The 20,599-nt window shown below is 33.6% G+C and overlaps 1 protein-coding gene across 1 annotated transcript in view; it reads right to left on the bottom strand.

The window, feature by feature from the left end:
- LOC135125006 (serine proteinase stubble) overlaps positions 1-20,072 on the bottom strand; it is a 137,023-nt gene extending 116,951 nt beyond the window's left edge. Inside the window, exons 1-2 of the mRNA XM_064050272.1 lie at positions 19,927-20,072; positions 19,384-19,666 (exon numbers count right to left, since the gene is read on the bottom strand). Of these exons, the coding sequence (XP_063906342.1) occupies positions 19,384-19,387 (4 nt within the window). The 5' untranslated portion in view covers positions 19,388-19,666; positions 19,927-20,072. The remainder of the gene's footprint in view (positions 1-19,383; positions 19,667-19,926) is intronic.
- Positions 20,073-20,599: the final 527 nt, after the last annotated feature.

The raw sequence follows: 20,599 nt of genomic DNA, 5'->3' as shown, positions 1-20,599 counted from the left end.
AATGTTCATAATAAATAAATAAAAAAAAACCATATTGTCGTTGAGTGACATGTAACTGGCATAATAATAAAAACGTGCCATTTTTGTTAACTGATATTTTTTTCATAAATGTCGCAAAATTAGTAAATTTGTCTAATCATCCCCACCAATAATGCGATGACGTCACTTCAAATTTATGTATAGTAAATGGGTTTTAAATTGTATACAGTAACATAGTCCTACACATGTAGTTTATGACTCCGTGTTGAATTTTTATCCGAAACGTCCAGATTTTTGGAAAAAAAATCAAATTTATAAAACAATATTTTGCAATTTAATTTTGAATTTGCAAAATCGAATACTTTGAAATCTTGCAGATGTTTTAAAGTCATGATAAACATGATACATTTTTTATTAAAATATATTTGCTTATCCCCTCTAAAAAATTTATGACGTCACCTCAAAATTTTGCAGAATAAATCCTAACTTAAATGTATAAAATATGATGAGTTTTTATACTTGTGATTTACAACTGCATTAATATTTTTTTAAATTTGGTTATACAGGTGTCTCAAAAAAGTTAATGACTGAGTCAATTTGTTTTATTGAAGAAATCAAGAATAGCAAAACTGAATACTATGAAATATTGTAGATGTTTTAGAGTCTTTGTAAGCATGGTAACTTTTTCGAAAATTTGATTAATCAAATATGCGGCAAATCGATAATCGGAAAAACTGAAATTCACCAATGCAAAAAACAGAAAATCGAAAAATACAAATCGTAAAAATCAAAAATCTAAAAATGGATAACCAAAAAATCGAAAATTCAATGAATCAAATACCGAGGTCGATCGAAAAGTGGAAATTCACAAACCTCAAAAATCGAAAAATCGAAAATTGAAAAACGGAAAAACCAAAAAATCGAAAAGTCAAAAATTTGTAATAATGAAAATTAAAAAAATCAAAAACAAAAATAAAAAAAAATCGGAAATTAAAATAATCAAAATATATAAAGTAGAAAAAATTGCAAAGCCTAAAAACTGAAACGAACAGAAAAATCGAAAGAGCAAAAAATTGGAAAAACAAAAATTCGAAAAATCTAAAATCGCAAAAGTGGAAAATCGAAAATCTGAATAAAGAAACTTGGAAATTCTGAAAATTGGAAAATCGGAAAGAAACAAAATTGAAGTCCAAAAGGTGAGAATGGAAAAATTGAAAAACCGAAAATTCTAAAAATCGACAATGGGCAAATTGAAAATCGCAAAATTTGAATTGAAAAATTGAACATTGAAAAATCGATGAATTGAAAAATCGAAAATTCGACTACTCAAATTTTCTAAGAATCGAAAAATCATAAAATCGAAATATCCAAAATTCTAATGGTCGCAAGTCTGAAAACTGAAAATCGAAAATTCTGAAAAGCGGAAAATAGAATATCGAAAAATTTAAAAGAAAGAAAATTAAAGTCTAAAAACCGAAGAATGGAAAAATTAAAAATCAAAAATTCGAAAAATCAAAATCGAAAAGTTCAAAGATTTAAAAAGGAAAATCGAAAAATCAAAAATCTGAAAATTGAAACTCGAAAATTCGGAAAATCGAAAAGTAAAAAAATTGATGTCTAAAAGTTGAAGAATGGAAAACTGAACAATCGAAAATTCGAAAATCGAATATCGAAAAATCGAAAAGCCGAAAAATCGAAAATTTGATGAATCAGATATGCGAAAAACAGAAAATCTGAAAATACAAAACTGAAAAATCGACAATCTAAAAATGGAAAAACCGAAAATCGAAAATTCAATGAATATAATACGTAGGTCGATCGAAAAACCGGAAATTCACAAATCTGAAAAATCGGAAATTTGCAAGATTGAAAAACCGAAAATTGAAAAATCAAAAAACCGAAAAATGGAAAATTCAAAAATCGAAAAATAGGAAAACAGAAAAATCGAAAATTCATAATATTGAAAACTCTAAAAGTCGACAATTCAAAAATCGAAAAGTAAACAAATTCCAAAGCCTAAAAAGTGACGAACAGAAAAATCGAAAACTCGTAAAATCATAAAGTGGAAAATCGAAAACTGGAAATTGAAAAATCGGAGATTGGAAAATCGAAAATCGAAATATCGAGAATCGACAAATTAAAAAACCGAAAAATCGAAAAATTAAAAAATCGGAAATCGAAAAATGAAAAAAAAAACGAAAATTCAGAAATCGAATAATCCGAAACTAAAATAATAGAAAAATGGAAAAGTAAAAATTGCAAAGTCTAAAACTGACGAACAGAAAAATCGAAAAATTAAAAAAAATCGAAAAATATCTAAAAATGGAAAAATCGAAATGCTCAAAAATCGAAAATTCGATTAATCAATATTCTCAAAATCGAAAAAACGGACACAAATCCACAAATGTGAAAAATCGAAAATCGAAATATCGAGACTCGAAAAATTAAAAAACCGAAAAATTGAAAAATCCCAAATCGAAAAATGAAAAAACCAAAAATTCAAAAATCAAACTATCGGAAAGTAAAATAATCGAAAAATGAAAAAATAAAACAAATCGCAGAACCATAAAAACCGAAACAAACAGAAAAATCGAAAAACCACAAAATCGGAAAAACGAAAATCGAAAAATCGTAAAATCAGAAAATGGAAAATCGAAAACTCGAAAATTGAAAAATTGAAGGTCGAAAAATAAAAAAACCGAAAAATCGAAAAATTTAATGATTAATGGAAAATCGAGAATAGAAAAATTAAAAAACCGGAAAATTGAAAAATCGGAAATCGAAGAATTAAAAACGTAAAATCGAAAATTCAAAAATCAAAAAAATCGGAAAGTAAAATATAATCGAAAAATGCAAAAAGTTGCAGCAAAGTCTAAAAACTGACCAACAGAAAAATCAACAAATCGAAAAACGGAAAAACCGAAAACTCGAAAATTCAAAATACCGCAAATTTGAAAAATCAGAAAATGGGAAAGTAAAAAAATCGAAAAGTTGATAGAAGAATGGAAACTGAAAAATCTAATTAGATGAAACGGTTGGTCGAAAAAACGAAAAATCGAAAATCGAAGTGGTCTTTTTTTGAGACAGCCTGTATAAGTAAATCTAAAAAATATTACTGCAATGATAAATCACAGGTACTGACTCATCATATCAAATTTTGCCATGACGTCATGCATTTTTTGGCGAAGATAAGCAAATACATTTTGATCGTGGCTTTGAAAGTATTCTTCGACTTTCGTTCCATTTCAAAATTTACTCTTTGTATATTTCAGTGGTCACAACGAGTTCACTAACTGAAGTATGCGAAGATTAAATTTGTCACCGAAAAGATGTCGGAAGTAATAAATTATCCTTTCGGTCGAAGAACGTTCGGTCCAGTGTTACACCTCGACCCAAGAGAGACCGCAGTAAAGGATAACAAATGGAACGGATAAAATAAAGCGTCAAATATGATTGATAAACTTTAAACCAAAATTAAGAAGTTTATAAACTGAACATTTTTTTTGTTTTTTGAAATGTAGTACACTTCAAAAAATGTCCGTGACTTAATTTAATGTGAATTTTATAACTATGGTTGGCACAATTAGACCTAATATTAGTGTGATTTTGAGCATATTCTCGATTTTATTAGAGCAGAATAGGTTTTTTTTTCTAATTTTATAAGTTACGGAAACTAATAGCACATCACAGATATTGCAAAAAAAATTGACAAGATTTCAATTAAAACCCAAAAACCCAAAAAATATAAATGGAATGGTAAATCACAAGTATAGACTCATCATATTCTGAACATTTTAGATAGGGTATTTATAAAATTAAAACTAATTCAGAGTAAGAATTTGGTCAACACGTAAATTTCGTTTAGTTTGAGCCTACCTACAAATTCTGCCCTTGGACGATTTGTAGCGCCTCCTTCGGTGACGACCGGCAAAATGATCCGCCCATAGGCTCAAAACATTTGCGTGCGATTGTACAATAATCCATTTTTCTAGAAAATCTTCAACGGTCTTGCCGCAAATTGCCGAAAAAGACCATCTGGTTAAAAGCTTTAATTAATTATCAACGGAAGTAAGGATTTAAAGTCATAAAATCTATGGAGTATTTTTCCAATCATATAATAACATTTTATTGCCCAAACGACCGGAACCTATTCACAGAAAGGGTCTTGAGTAAGTGTACTTCAATGGTCAAGTCCAGGTAAAATGCATACGATACGATACGGCTAACTACAAGTATTTGTTATCCCGACAAGGCCGGCATTTGAACAAAATATGCATTAAAACTCATATTCGTCGAAAATAGCATTAAATAAGCATATAAGTTTTAATATGCATAAAATTGAAAAAAAAGCAAATAAGCATAAAAAAAATGTGTCAAATGACTCCAAATTGTACCATAGTTACAGATATAAAAAAGTGCTTACATCAATTAGATTCCAAACGCGCCATTTGAGATGGGTTTGAAAAGAAATTTAGAAAATTTTTCAATTCTTTTGTTTGGGGTATTATGGTGGGTGAAAGTGAAATGACGCTGTTGACATTCTTGCGACAATAAAATGTATATTAAAACGTTCACGCAACACAATTTAACGTGACTTATTGTTTTAACTTATAAAAGTGTAACCAGTTTAGTGGCCTCGAGTCGTTTCATCATAGAGAAGACTCGCTTGCATGTAGAAATACGGCATTGTGTTTGGTAATGCTATTATTAATTTTCTCGATACACAAGAAAATGGAAACCGATTTTCGGTGTCACAGCGAAAATTGTCAACATTTTTCTTGTGTGAGCGTAGCAGGATGAAGAATTAAGTCTATCGCTTTAACAACCGGAAACCAACTGAAATTATAAAAATTATAATTATTGATCTGTCAGCAGTTGTTGTAAAATAGATACGGTAATACTTAAGTCTGTTAATCACGTGTAGCATTTACTGAGATAATGACTTATCTAAAGCACAGTGGTACATCATAAGCCTCTTAGTCCGCCCATCCAATTCAAGAAAAATCTATTCTTCACGGCAAAACCGTTACCCTATTATAAAAATCCCGCCTTATCAGCTCCCATTAATTGTATTTCATTACCCACTCCTCATTTCCTGTGGGTCGGCTTTGCATGGAAAACCATAAAAAAGCCCACAATGGTCAATAACACGTCCAGGGTGTCCCGCCAACAAAAACTTCAATTACATCCACAGCGGACTGTCTGCTTTCGGTAATAAAACGAATTTATGCCCGGAGTAGCTTTAAAATTATTTATTATTATTATTTCAGTGAAACGCGCCGTAACTCTCCGCGTAATCTCCCGAAGAATTTTTACCGCGTTTTGCAACAAAGTCGCGTCGAAAATTTCTGGCATTTTTTCCAGACTTAGGGCTGGGTTAATTTTTTCACGAAAGCGCTATAATAGTCTTTAATTGGATCCTAAATCAGGCGCTGGTATTTCAAGACGGTTTACTTTCTATTAAATGCAGCGTCGTGTGTGGCGGATTAGAGACTTTAACGATAAAGCAGGACACGGTGCATCGATTGCTACCTAAAATTACGAAGAAAAGTGGAGAAAAGTCGGGGATTGGAGTTGAAAATAAGTGCGCTCGAGGCTGTTAAATCGGTGATTTGTTCCTTGTTTAGGGTAGACGCGGTTTCTCTCGCCGCCTCCATAATTAGTAGTGCACACTGTTCATCGGAATTGATTGACAGTTAATTACAAAGCAAGTAATTTCTAGATCAACAATCAGACCTTTTTCTTGATAAACAGGTGGATAAATGGTATAATAGGCGCGCAGTTTCTCTTCGACTTTTTATTTTATTTTCTAATGTAAGGAAGAGCGGATTTCTTTCTGCGATTCTTGTCACATGTGTAATTGCAAACTGTTACACAGAGAAAACTGAGACGAACATGGAGAATCTTAATTCTTGTAGATACAGTCGATTGGTGACGAGGGAAGCCCCAAACTGATTTTTAAAGAACGAATAATTTTCTGATCAATTGTTCACATTCAAACCAGAGTCAATTACGTCAACTTTTTCTTGCTTCGATCAATGACAAAATTGTTAAAGTAACCAGACTGATGTGACTGAAGACAGAAGTCTAGAAACTCTGGGACCGCTCCGAAAATCTTGGACATTCGACAAATTGTGAAAATTTTGAAAGTTTGGAAAGTTGGAAAATCTAGAAGCTCGAGGGTGCAGAAACTTTGAAATCTCTTTAAACTTTGGAAACTTGGAAAAAATTTTATTTTGGAAAAACTCTATAACTTCGGGACAGAGGAGTACATCTGGAAATTCTGGAAATATTAAAAATTGAAAACTTTAATAACTCTGAAAACTCTCCAAACGCTGAAAACTCTGGCTATTGTGTAAACTCCGGAAATTAGCAATTTTTAGAACTCTATGACTTTAAAAAGTCTGGATTTTCTGGAAATAGTGGAAACTTTTTAAACTAAAATTCTACAAAGTCTCGTAGCTTTGTTCAATGTCTGCAAAAGCAAAAAAATATTAACCAGTCGTTTAGTTTTTTGGAAAGTTTCTAGATTTTTTAAAGTGTATCAGTCATTTTTACGCTATTACTATGGAACATCCGGAAATTTTTGAAAAGCTTTAAAGGTGAAAAATCCAGAATCTCTAGAACACCTAGAAGCATAAGAATTTTTGGAAAATCCGAAAATCCCAAACATTCGCCAAATCGTGGAAAGTCTGGAAAGTTGGAAAGGCTGGAAGTTAGACAGTGCGGAAACTTTGAAATTTCTTTAAATTTGGAAAGCTTTGAAAATTTTGTATTTTAGAAATAGAAAGAAGTTTCTAGATTTTTTAAAATGTATCAGTCATTTTTACTCTATTACTATGGAACATCCGGAGATTTTTGAAAAGCTTTAAAGGTGAAAATACCAGAAACTCTAGAATACCGAGAAGCGTAAGAATTTTTGGAAAATCCGAAAATCCCAAACATTCGCCAAATCGTGGAAAGTCTGGAAAGTTGGAAAAGCTGGAAGTTAGACAGTGCGGAAACTTTGAAATTCCTTTAAGTTTGGAAAGCTTTGAAAATTTTGTATTTTAGAAATAGAAAGAAGTTTCTAGAATTTTTAAAATGTATCAGTCATTTTTACTCTATTATTATGGAACATCCGGAAATTTTTGAAAAGCTTTAAAGGTGAAAAATCCAGAATCTCTAGAACACCTAGAAGCATAAGAATTTTTGGAAAATCCGAAAATCCCAAACATTCGCCAAATCGTGGAAAATCGGGAAAGTTGGAAAGGCTGGAAGTTAGACAGTGCGGAAACTTTGAAGTTTCTTTAAATTTGGAAAGCTTTGAAAATTTTGTATTTTAGAAACAGAAAGAAGTTTCTAGATTTTTTAAAATGTATCAGTCATTTTTACTCTATTACTATGGAACATCTGGAAATTTTTGAAAAGCTTTAAAGGTGAAAAATCCAGAAACCCTAGAATACCTAGAAGCATAAGAATTTTTGGAAAATCCGAAAATCCCAAACATTCGCCAAATTGTGGAAAGTCTGGAAAGTTGGAAAGGCTGCAAGTTAGACAGTGCGGAGACTTTGAAATTTCTTTAAATTTGGAAAGCTTTGAAAATTTTGTATTTTAGAAATAGAAAGAAGTTTCTAGATTTTTTAAAATGTATCAGTCATTTTTACTCGATTACTATGGAACATCCGGAAATTTTTGAAAAGCTTTAAAGGTGAAAAATCCAGAAACTCTAGAATACCCAGAAGCATAAGAATTTTTGGAAAATCCGAAAATCCCAAACATTCGCCAAATCGTGGAAAGTCTTGAAAGTTGGAAAGGCTGCAAGTTAGACAGTGTGGAAACTTTAAAATTTCTTTAAGTTTGGAAAGCTTTGAAAATTTTGTATTTTAGAAATAGAAAGAAGTTTCTAGATTTTTTAAAATGTATCAGTCATTTTTACTCTATTACAATGGAACATCCGGAAATTTTTGAAAAGCTTTAAAGGCGAAAAATCCAGAAACTCTAGAATATCTAGAAGCGTAAGAATTTTTGGAAAATCCGAAAATCCCAAACATTCGTCAAATCGTGGAAAGTCTGGAAAGTTGGAAAGGCTGGAAGTTAGACAGTGCGGAAACTTTGAAATTTCTTTAAATTTGGAAAGCTTTGAAAATTTTGTATTTTAGAAATTTGAAAAGTCTCTTAAATTGAGTAAGAGTAGCTCGTGTAGAAATTTTGAAGATAATAGAAATTCAAAATTTTCGAAAATTATGCAAATCCTAGAATCTCTGAATCTTGTATCGGAAACTGGTAATTCTGCAATGCGTCAATTTTGAAAACTTTAGAAAATTTGGGAAGTTTGAAAATCTGGAGTCTAGAAATTTCGAAATATAGAAGTTTCAGAAATTTGAAAATTATTTTAAATTTAAAAACTTCTGTATCTTGCTAACAACTTGAAAACTTTATTAAAACTTTGGGACTCTCAGAGGGTATGGCATTTGCCAAAATCAGTCTTATCTGAGGAAGTCCTAGCCCCGCCCACCCGCCCCTATTTTTTTCACAGAATATGTGATTTGCCAAAATAAGACTTATCTTAGCAAGTACTAGCAAGTACTACCCTCTGGGCAGATTAGTACTTGGTAACATAAGTCTTATTTTGGCAGATGACATATCCTCTGTGAAAAGAGGGAGCGGGTGGGCGAGACTAATATTTGATAAGATAAGACTGATTTTGGCAAATGACATTTCCCCTGAAAAAATAGGGGTGGGTGGGCGGGGCTAGTACTTGGTAAGATAAAACTGATTTTGGCAAAAGACATCCTCTCGGAAAATAGGGGGTGGGTGGGCGGGCCTAGTATTTCTAAAGACAAAATTGATTTTGTTCGTGTTAAAACTTGTAAAATTTAAAGGTGTTAAAGTGCAAATTTCCATAGTAACGAATTAAAATGCTAAATCTTTTTTACAAGTTTAATAGGGTCAAAATCAGCCTCATCTAATCAAGTGCTAGCCCCGCCCACCCCCCCCCAATTTTTTCAGAGGATATGTCATTTGCCAAAATCAGTCTTACCTCACCAAGTACTTGCCCCGCCCACCCACCCCTATATTTTCTCAGAGAATATGTCATTTGCCAAAATAAGACATACCTTAGCAAGTACTAATAAGTACTACCTTCGGAGAAAATAAAGGGCGGGTGGGTGGGGCTAGTATTTGGTAAGATAAGACTGATTTTGGCAAATGACATATCCTCTGAAAAAATGGGGGTGGGTGGGCGGGGCAAGTACTTGCTAAGATAATAATGATTTTGGCAAATGCTATAATCCCCTGAAAAAATAGGGGTGGGTGGGCGGGGCTAGTACTTGGTAAGATAAGACTAATTTTGACAAATGACATATCCTCTGAAAAAATAGGGGTGGGTGGGCGGGGCAAGTACTTGCTAAGATAAGACTGATTTTGGCAAATGACATATCCTCTGAAAAAATAGGGGTGGGTGGGCGGGGCAAGTACTTGCTAAGATAAGACTGATTTTGGCAAATGACATATCCCCTGAAAAAATAGGGGTGGGTGGGCGGGGCTAGTACTTGATAGGATAAAACTGATTTTGGCAAATGACATACTGTGAATGTGTCAATTTGTTGTTTAAATCAGGAACGGCTCACTCCATTTTCTCAGAAAATGTTATTTTTAGTAGTGAAAAAATGTTGATGACGTCATCACAAAATTCTGTAAAATTAAAACACAACTCGAAAATGCTGGATGTATTTCACTGTAATTGATCACATTCAAACCACAGTAAATTAATTCAACTCTTTTTGGGTTTGATCAATAAAAAAAAATCAAATTTTGACAACTCTTGACGACAAAAATTTTATAAAAATAATTGAAATAATCAGTTCTGCTGCCCAAAAACTACAAGAAAATGTATTTAGTGGAATTTCGAAAATTTTGTCGAAAATTGGTCGAAATTTTTGCATATTTTTATATATTTCAAAGGACGATTCTGGAAGAACCATTGGAGTTATCGAAGAAATGAAAGCGGCAATGACTTCTGCGGCCCGAAAGCTACAAGAAAATGTATTTAGTGAAATTTCGAAAATTTTGTCGAAAATTGGTCGAAAATTTTACATATTTTTATTTCTTTCAAAAGACGTTTCTGGAAGAACCATTGGAGTTATCGAAGAAATGAAAGCGGAAATGACTTCTGCAACCCGAAATCTACAAGAAAATGTATTAAGTGAAATTTCGAAAATTTTGTTGAAAATTAGTCCAAAAATTGGGGGTATTTTGCATATTTTTGTAAATTTCAACGGACGATTCTGGGAGAACCATTGGAGTTATCGAAGAAATGAAAGCGGATATGACTTCTGCTACCCGAAATCTACAAGAAAATGTATTTAGTGAAATTTCAAAAATTTTGTTGAAAATTGGTCCAAAAATTGGTGGTATTTTGTATATTTTTGAATATTTCAAAGGACGATTCTGGAAGAACCATTTGAGATATCGAAGAAATGAAAGCGGATATGACTTCTGGGGCCCGAAATCTACAAGAAAATGTATTTAGTGAAATTTCGAAGATTTTACTGAAAATTGGTCGAAAATTTTGCATATTTTTATGGAAAAATAGAGGGCGGGTGGGCGGGCCTAGTATTTGTGTGGTTCAAAAAAAATTAATGAATGTGTGAATTTGTTGATTAAATCAGGAACGGCTCACTCCAGTTTCCCAGAAAATGTTGGGAATACTATCCTGTTACTTTTAGTACTACACTACTAGTCCAAGTTGATATACGTGTCCTTGAAAAAATGTTGATGACATCATCACAAAATCATGTAAAATTAAAACACAACTCGAAAATTATAATTGATCACATTCAAACCAGAGTAAATTAATTCAACTCTTTCTTGGTTTGATCAATAAAAAGAAATCAAAGTTTGACATCCCATGACGACAAAAATTTTATAAAAATAAATGAAATAATCAAAGTTCACACGAATAATTTTATGATGAGTTGATCACTTTCAAACCCGAATAAATCAAGCCCATTTTGTGGGTTTGATAAATGATCGAAAGTGTTAAACTAAACAGATTTAATCCAATTTTATTGGATATAAAATAATTTCAAAGCTTGACAATTTATTCCCAACTCTTAAATAATAACAAAGTATCAATGTTTTGACAATTGTTCTCAAAAACTGTATCAATCGCTTTGAAAAGAATCAGTGATTACAATTCCAACAATAAATCTCCTCCAACAATTCCACCACATTTTGGTCCTTCGAGCCGGATCGCCCCAGCTAGTGAAACCGAAACCATATCCTAATTCACACCAAACGCAGTTAATTTGACAAACAGGTCCATTTAGCAACAGGAAAGCACCGGCAGCATTCTCACGAGCCCAGATCACTCTCTATCAAAGCAGAGGAAGTCTCCAATGGAAACTGCAGCCGACACACTTTCCTCCCCAATTAGAGCCTGATTAATTGGTAACGAAATTCAGAAGATGATCGTAAAATAATACAAACCAGTCTTTCCGCCATCGAAAACCGTAAACTTTCGTGACGAATGTGCGCAAAAAGTAGATTTGTGAGACGTGGACGCTTTCTGTGATCCTAATGTGATAAATGGGCGAGACGCCATAGATCATAGATCGATCAAAGCTGTAATTTCTCAGGGAGCAAGTCGTGAGGAATAATATCAATAACCTGTCTTAAATGGACCGACTATTTGATGAATAATTGATAGGACATGCCGATCGTAAATTTCAGGCTTATAATGGAAGGTTGGAGAAGTGGATGGCGGTGGAATTGGTTGCACCATAGAAAGGTTGATTATAATTTCTTTCTATGTGTGTGCATTAACAAACAACATGTGGGCTAATTTGAATAAATAACAAACTGCCTCAAACGAATTAAACACGAATTAATTTCCTTAAACTTCTCATCCATAATTTCTTTCGAAAATACACCTCTGGTACGCATCATCCATCATCCGAACCACCACTCCTGTAATCAGCAAACACAAGCCCAATTTTTTCTCGCAGATCCAGCGTCTTCCTCATGTCCATCCCATTAATTACCATTCGTACCCAAGCAATTTATCAATTTTGATAGTTTATATTTATTTTCGTTTAATAGCGGCGCACGACAAATATAATTAATTACAAGTTTTGAACAAAAAACCGGCGTCACATGCCACGAACCAACAAAGCCTAATCGAAATCCCCGATTCTATTTAATTACAGTTTTAACCTGATTGTATGAAATCAGTTACACTTAACAACTACATGCATAATCACATGTTTCACATGAAATCGTATGACCCAATTAACATAGGCATTACTTAACTTCCAGAGCGTGGTTTCATCCAAAATCGTATCGAACCATCTGCATTGGTGGTCGTCAAAAGCGACATCGCCTTGAAAGCCCCTGGACGGTCTGTTTACTCTTTTAATGGAAAATGGAATGAATAACAACAATAACCAGAAGAGATGGTACTGCTTGCGTAATGGTCGGAGGTACTCAAATAATTCGGGTACCTGTTCTCGAACTGGTGAAGCGAGCAGTAACTGGATGTTGCAAGCATGCATAATGCATAAAATTACGATAATTATGTTGTTTATGTCAGGATTTATCGTGATTTGATAATTATGTTTGCCGGAATTTGAGGCACGGTACTAACGCGATGGGAGTTTTTGCTGGAATTTTGGCTCAAGCTGGGAGAGGATGTCGATTTTGGGTGATTTATTTTGTCGTCTAAGTTAATCGTTTGGTGGTACTTGAAAAGGTGCAAAATGGTACTTCAAGTGTGGCGTAATTATAGCGAGAGCCCTGAGGGGTTTAGACTTTTATTAATAATTTATTTTGTCTGAGTTTAGATTGGCTATGAATATTAATTATTAAAATTAGAAACTAATTTCGAGCAAATTGATTCGTTTTAAACGTTGCATTTTTTTGGTTAAATGAAACTACGAAATTTATCAATATTAATAATAATAATTGATTAAACTTTCTTTGCTGGCACCGTTATTAAATTAATAATGACATTAATGAAAGGTAATTAATAGATCCAAAATGGGAAACAAATAAATTAATCAAGCCGGTGCTCACAGTCATTATGTTTAATTAACTAAGTAGAGAGAAGATACGAGTTGTGTGCTAGCACCTTCGTTAGTAAAAATATTTATGGTTTATATTTTATTATTTGCAAAATCGTTGAATGTAATCTACTTTCATCTATTTTTTTTAATGACACTGTATGTTGTTATAAAACACACTTGTTTATATTTGGTCTACAGTGCACTTGTCACAAGATGCTTCAATATCTAAAAATGGAAAATTTTTGCCAAAAAAGTCAAATTGTGTCATTTTCTGTGATAGAAAATATTTGTCTTAATTTCTGTTGTTCATCATTCATTTCACTTTCTTTACAACGTTTCTAGTTGACTAGAACCAGATTTGAAAATTCTCCGGAAAATTTCTGGAAAATATGTCCTCGTTTTTTTTTAATAATTCAAAAACTTTATCAGTTTATCCCCTCCGAAAAAATTATGACTCTATATATGTCAAAAGTTTGTCAATAAATGCTATCTAAAATAAGAAAAATCTTATTGTCACCACACTTTTGGTTTATTAAAGCATTTACAGTTTTTATAATTAATTATACAGGGTGACTCAAAAAAAATGAACCCTGCCAATTTCCTTGATCAAATCAACACAACCACATTTTCTTGAAAATTATATAACTTTAGACCGGTTTTTTAATTAAATCTGAACTCTGTCTGAGCGAAGTTGTTTGGCTTCCATTGTAATAATAAATCTCTGGATTTTAAAGAACATATACTCAAAATGCGAGCGCAGCGAGCACGTTAAGGTCTTTTCAGACTTTATAATTTGTTTTTAAGAGTCACTTTTTCCCATGCATGAATACATTTTTCTGTTAATAATTTAGCTTCTCGGGGACAACAATGAATTATTTTTAATAACACCTGAACATGCTCGCTGCGCTCGCATTCCAATCATTCTTTTTTGTACAGTTATCTCTACTTATCACTCTAATTGCAAAATCTATATTTCCTCACCCAAATTTTCCAACATGTTTTAAGTTTCATGTTGTGAAAAGAAGTCTACACATATTGAAACAAAAAAACAAAATGTAAGCCCGCCCACCCACCCTATCTCAATTGTGATGATTTTTTTTATTTGCCGTGAACCAAGAGGGCGGAGCTTAACTGCAAAATACTTATTCCTTTACAAGAAACTAAAAGCCTGTTTTTGAGTATAGTGTTTAAAAAATGCTATGTATATTAAGAAAAAAAAGGCAAAATATAAACCCCACCCACCCACCCCATCTCAATAGCGATGATTTTTTTATTCTTAGAAACTTACATTACGTTTAAAATGGTAATTATTTGTAAGGAAATATGGATTTTGCAATTAGGCTCCGCCCCTAGGTTTCTCAACGAATGAAAACTTCATTACTATTTAGATCAAGGCAAGTATGGGTGGAGCTTAATCTTTGGCTTTTTTTCTTACTATACATGGTATTCTTTGAACAACACAATACTCAAAAACATTTTTTGAATTTTTCGTGAAGAAATAAGGATTTTGCAGTTAAGCTCCGCCTTCTTGGCTCACAACGAATAAAAAAAAAATCATCAGAATTGAGATAGGGCGGGTGGGCGGGGTTTATATTTTGCCTTTTTTTTTTCTTAATGTACATAGCCATCTTTTCACAACAGAAACTTAGAACATGGTTAAAATGGTACATTTTTACAAAAAAAAATGGATTTTGCAGTTATGGGGCGGAGCCTAATTGCAAAATCGGTATTTCCTTATATTTCCATTTTAAACATCAAAACAAAAACAAAATATAAGCCCCGCCCACCCGCCCTATCTCAATTGTGAGGTTTTTCTTATTCTTAGAAACTTAAAACATGTTTAAAATGGTACACTATTGTAAGGAAATATGCATTTTGCAATTAGGCTCCGCCCCTAGGTTTGCCAACGAATGAAAAGTTCGTTACTATTTAGATCATGGCAGGTATGGGTGAGGCTTAATCTTAGGCTTTAATTTTTTCTTAATATACATAGTATTGTTTGAATAACATGATACTCAAACAAATATGTTACATGGTAATTTCTTGTAGAAAAATAATAAGAATTTTGCATTTACATTCTAAAAACGAAATTTCAACGATTAAAAAAAAATCATCACAATCGAGATAGGGTGGGTGGGTGGGGCTTATATTTTGCCCTTTTTTTCTTAACATACATAGCCATCTTTTCACAACAAGAAACTTAAAACATGTTTAAAATGGTAACTCCTTGTAGACAAATATGGATCTTGCAATTAAGCCCCGCCTCTCGATCTGACAACGAATGAAAAATTCATCAGAGTTGAGAATTGTGATCGAGGAGGATATGGGTAAGGCCTAATCTTTAGTTTTATTTTTTTCTTACTATACATGGTATTCTTTGAAAGATACGATACTCAAAAACATGTTCTTAATTTCTTGTGAAGAAATAAGGATTCTGCAGTTAAGCTCCGCCTTCTTGGCTCACGACGAATAAAAAAATCATCAGAATTGAGAGGGGGTGGGTGGGCGGGGCTTATATTTTGCCTCTTTTTTCTTTATGTACATAGCCATGTTTTCACAATAAGAAACTTAGCATGGTAAAAATGGTACATTTTTACAAAATCCGTATTTCCCCATACAAATTTTCCATTTTAAACATGTTTTAAGTTTCATGTTGTGAAAAGAAGTCTACACATATTAGAACAAAAACGAAAAATGTAGGCCCGCCCACCCGCCCTATTTCAATTGTGATGATTTTTTTTATTCGCCGTGAACCAAGAGGGCGGAGCTCAACTGCAAAATAATTGTTTCTTTACAAGTAATTAAAAACATGTTTTTCTATATCGTGCTGTTCAAAGAATACTAAGTATATTAAGAAAAAAAGGCAAAATATAAACCCCGCCCACCCACCCCATCTCAATTGTGATGATTTTTTTTATTCTTATCAACTTAAACACATTTAAAATTATTACTTTTGTTAGGAAATATGGATTTTGTAATTAGGCTCCGCCCCTAGGTCTGGCAACAAAAGCAATCTTTATTACTATTTAGGTCAGATCAGGTATGGGTGGGGTTTAATTTTTTATTAATATACATAGTATTCTTTGAATAACACGATACTTAATTTTAAATTCTAAAAAAAAAATCTCGACAATAAAAAAAAATCATCACAATCGAGATAGGGTGGGTGGGCGGGGCATGTATTTCGTCCTTCTTTTCTTAATATACATAGCCATCTTTTCATAACAAGAAACTTAAAACATGTTTAAAATGGTAACTTCTTGTAGACGAATATGGATTTTGCAATTAAGCTCCACCTCTTGATCTGACAACGAATAAAAAAATTCATCACAATCGAGAATTGTGATTGGGGCGGATATGGGTGGGGCCTAATCTGGCTTTATTTGTTTCTTACTATACACATTATTCTTTGAACAACACGATACTCAAAAATATGTTTTTAATTTCTCGTGAAGAAATAAGGATTTTGCAGTTAAGCTCCGCCTTCTTGGCTCACGACGCATAAAAAAAATCACCAGAATAGAGATAGGATGGGTGGGCGGGGCTTATATTTTGCCTTTTTTTTCTTAATGTACATAGCCATCTTTTCATAACAAGAAACTTAGAACATTGGTAAAATGGTACATTTTTATCAAATCCGTATTTCCTCATACAAAGCTTCCATTTTACACATCTTTTAAATTTCATGTTGTGAAAAGAAGTCTACACATATTAAAACAAGAAGGCAAAATATAAACCTGCCCACCCGCCCTATCTCAATTGTGATGATTTTTTTTTATTCGCCGTGAACCAAGAGGGCGGAGCTTAGCTGCAAAATACTTGTTTCTGTACAAATAATTAAAAACATGTTTTTCAGTATCGTGTTAGAAAAATATAAACCCCGCCCACCCACCCCCTCTCAGTTGTAATGATTTTTCTATTCTAAGAAACTTAAAACACGTTTAAAAAGGTAAATTTTTATAAAGAAATCAGGATTTTGCAATTAGGCTCCGCCTCTAGCTCTCTCAACGAATGAAAACTTCATTATTATTTAGGACAAGGCAAGTATGGGTGGAGTTTAATCTTTGGCTTTTTTTCTTAATACACATGGTAATTTCTTGTAGAGAAATAATAAGAATTTTGCATTTAAGTTGTAAAAAAAAAATCTCGACGATTAAAAAAAATCATCACAATCGGGATAGGGCGGGTGGGCGGGCTTACATTTTGCCTTTTTTTTTCTTAATATACATAGCCATCTTTTCATAACATGAAACTTAAAATATGTTTAAAATGGTAAATTCTTGTAGACAACTATCGATCTTGCAATTAAGCCCCGCCCTCAATCTGACAACGAATGAAAAATTCGTAACAACTGAGAATTGTGATGGAGGCGAATATGGGTGGAGCCTAATCTTTAGTTTTATTTTTTTTTTTTACTATACATGGTATTCTTTGAACAACACGATACTCAAAAACATGTTTTTAATTTCTCGTAAAGGAATAAGGATTTTGCAGTTAAGCTCCGCCTTCTTGGCTCACGACGAATAAAAAAAGTCATCGGAATTGAGATAGGGCGGGTGGGCGGGGCTTATATTTTGCCTTGTTTTCTTAATGTACACAGCCATCTTTTTACAAGGAGAAACTTAGAACATGGTTACAATGGTACATTTTTACAAAATCCGTATTTCCTCATACAAGTTTTCCATTTCAAACATGTTTTAGTTTCATGTTGTGAAAAGAAGTCTACACATATTAAAACAAAAAGGAAAAAAGTAAGCCCGCCCACCCGCCCTGTCGCAATTGTGATGATTTTTTTATTCGGCGTGAGCCAAGAGGGCGGAGCTTAACTGCAAAATACTTGTTTCTTTACGAGTAATTAAAAACATGTTTTTCAGTAGCGTGCTGTTCAAAGAATAATATATATATTAAGAAAAAAAGGCAAAATGTAAACCCCGCCCACCCACCCAGTCTCAATTGTGATGATTTTTTTATTCTTAGAAACTTAAAAACATCTCTGTAAGGAAATATGGATTTTGCAATTAAGCTCCTCCCCTAGGTCTGCCAACGAATGAAATCTTCATGGCTATTTAGATCAGGGCAGGTATAGGTGGAGCTTAATCTTTGGCTTTAATTTTTTCTTAATCTACATAGTTTTCTTTGAATAACACGATACTCAATTTTAAATTCTAAAAAAAAATCTCGACGAATAACAAAAAAATCATCACAATCGCGATAGGGTGGGTGGGCGGGGCTTATATTTCGTCTTCTTTTTCTTAATATCCATAGCCATCTTTTCGTAACAAAAAACTTAAAACATGTTTAAAATAGTCAATTCTTGTAGAGAAATATGGATTTTGCAATTAAGCGCCTCCCTCGATCTGATAACGAATGAAAAATTACAAAGAAAACAAAATTCTGCAGTTAAACTCCGCCTTCTTCGCTCACGATGAATAAAAAAATCATCACAATTGAGACAGGGTGGGTGGGCGGGGCTACATTTTGATGTTTTTCTAGATTAATAGATTCTCCACAACTTTAGGATAATCACATACATTTTAGTCATTCACATTCTGTAGAAAGTAAAAGATTCTCTTACTAATAATTTTGATAAAATTATCACCATAGAAATGTGACCTGACCGAACTTGACCTGACCCGCCATGACCTGACAACCATCAGGTCATTGATGGTTGTACTGTGTAAATTCTTTAGACCGATTTTTATTCAAATATCGTAGCTAATAATGTTGAGTTCCCCATGGCACTATTTTGGGTCCCATCTTATTTAATTATACATGAAAGATATAGATAAAATAAAAGAAAATTTAAGTCTGACGACACTTTGCAATGATAATGGCAAACAATAAAATAAATAAAATTTTGCAAAATAAAATGTTATAGTTACGGCTATGTTCATCGTCTGGCAACTGTTAACCTGCAACTTTATAATTTCCTAGACAGCAAAACTACTTTTTGTCTTCGTTTCTGTACCGTTTAGTGTCAAATCAAGTTACAAAATGCTTTCAAGAGCCCGTAAAAACCCAGAACTCGCCAGAATTCCTCTCGGTTTTTATTTTTGCATCTATTTAGCTGACCGCAACGGCAAAATGAAGACATATAGCTGTCCAAATTGAAATATCCTTTCCTGCACACTTCCCTATTAATTTCGACCAATCTCCATCTGTCAATTTAGAATGATAAATGCGCACAAAAAGCGTCCATACATTTCCGCAAAGACAAAATCCATTATAATTCCTCCACATAACAAACCCGGGACTAAATCACGAAAAAACGGACAAGCGGCAATTAAGCCTCATGTCTGATTAGCATAATCGCATTAATTACTTAATCCCGCTTCGTGCAACTACTACCAACACTTACCCATTAAGTTTCGGTGTATTTAACGCTGGCACAAGGTAATTCCACAACAATCCATTCGCACAGCAATTAACCGACAAACAAAGCACAAATTGGCACCCGCGCAATCGACCAGAAAACGTATAAAACTCCACTTTGTTTTATCGGCGTTGTAAATGGGTTTATTGTTGCATTAAAAGAAAATTACGTCCACGGGCCGTCTAGACAAGTACGCCGCCACTGTTCTTTCATTCATGAGATCGAGGAACTTCTTGAGCAATTTGTTAGCTCGCCTTGACAGGTGGACCTAAAAAAGAAGTGGATCGTTCTTAATAAGCTGGAATTTGGAGGATCGGGATTCGTGCCATTGTTTTCGCAGGACTTCATCTTATCGATGCTCATTTATTTCAACTTGCAGAATTTACAAGCAAAAAATGTATACAAGTGCTTTAATATTTTTCAATTTATATATATGTGAAATCCGAAATGTAAAAAAATGTCGTTTTTTACCATCAAAATTGTGAATAAAAAATATGAGCTATTTTAGTGGTTTCAAAAATTTCGTACCTGTCAACCCCTACAACCATACCATCAGCACCATCCACAACCACATCACTGCCCAGACCTCACCAGCCGAGGTGTTAACACGAGTCACGTTGTCCGCAGAGGAACTTATGCCGGTGAAAGATCTCGCGGCGAGCGCGACGACAATCAGCTACCGACTGACTGAAAGAACAGTGGATGGCATACATCTTGCAGACAAGTGGGTCACTGGAAACTCTCTCCCAGACACCCTTTGTGCCGTATGCGACCATCTCGAGGTGATAACGAGCGACCAGAGATGGGCTCCGGGGCTTCCGGGCGGGACGCAGGGTTCCGCATTGGGCCCTTGGTTACTCTCGAGCATTCTATACGTGCGTGGAAGATTTCGGGATTCGTGGTGGTCGTGTGGGGTTCAGATTCTAGAAGCAGATATTGTCAGCACGTGACAGTGGTAGTTAATGAAGTGGAAAATTTAATTAGTGGGGTAATTAGCGGAGCTAACAAAAAGTTAATTGAAGAAATTGAATCGGTGAAAAGTGAAATCAGAGACATGGTGGTGTGAATTGGCATACTGAGAACGGCTAAAAGTGAAGAAAAACTGACTCCAAAAGAACTGGGGAAAAATTTTGATGCGTTGTTTCGTTGTTCAAAATGTAGTTCTTCTATGTGTTTTTTTGACTTTGGTACGAAATTTCTG

This window comes from Zophobas morio, unplaced genomic scaffold, assembly GCF_036711695.1.
Source record: "Zophobas morio isolate AGI-343-1 ecotype UQ-CSIRO unplaced genomic scaffold, CSIRO_AGI_Zmor_V1 ptg000008l, whole genome shotgun sequence".
NCBI lineage: Eukaryota > Metazoa > Arthropoda > Insecta > Coleoptera > Tenebrionidae > Zophobas > Zophobas morio.
This window is presented reverse-complemented; position numbering and strand designations above follow the sequence as displayed.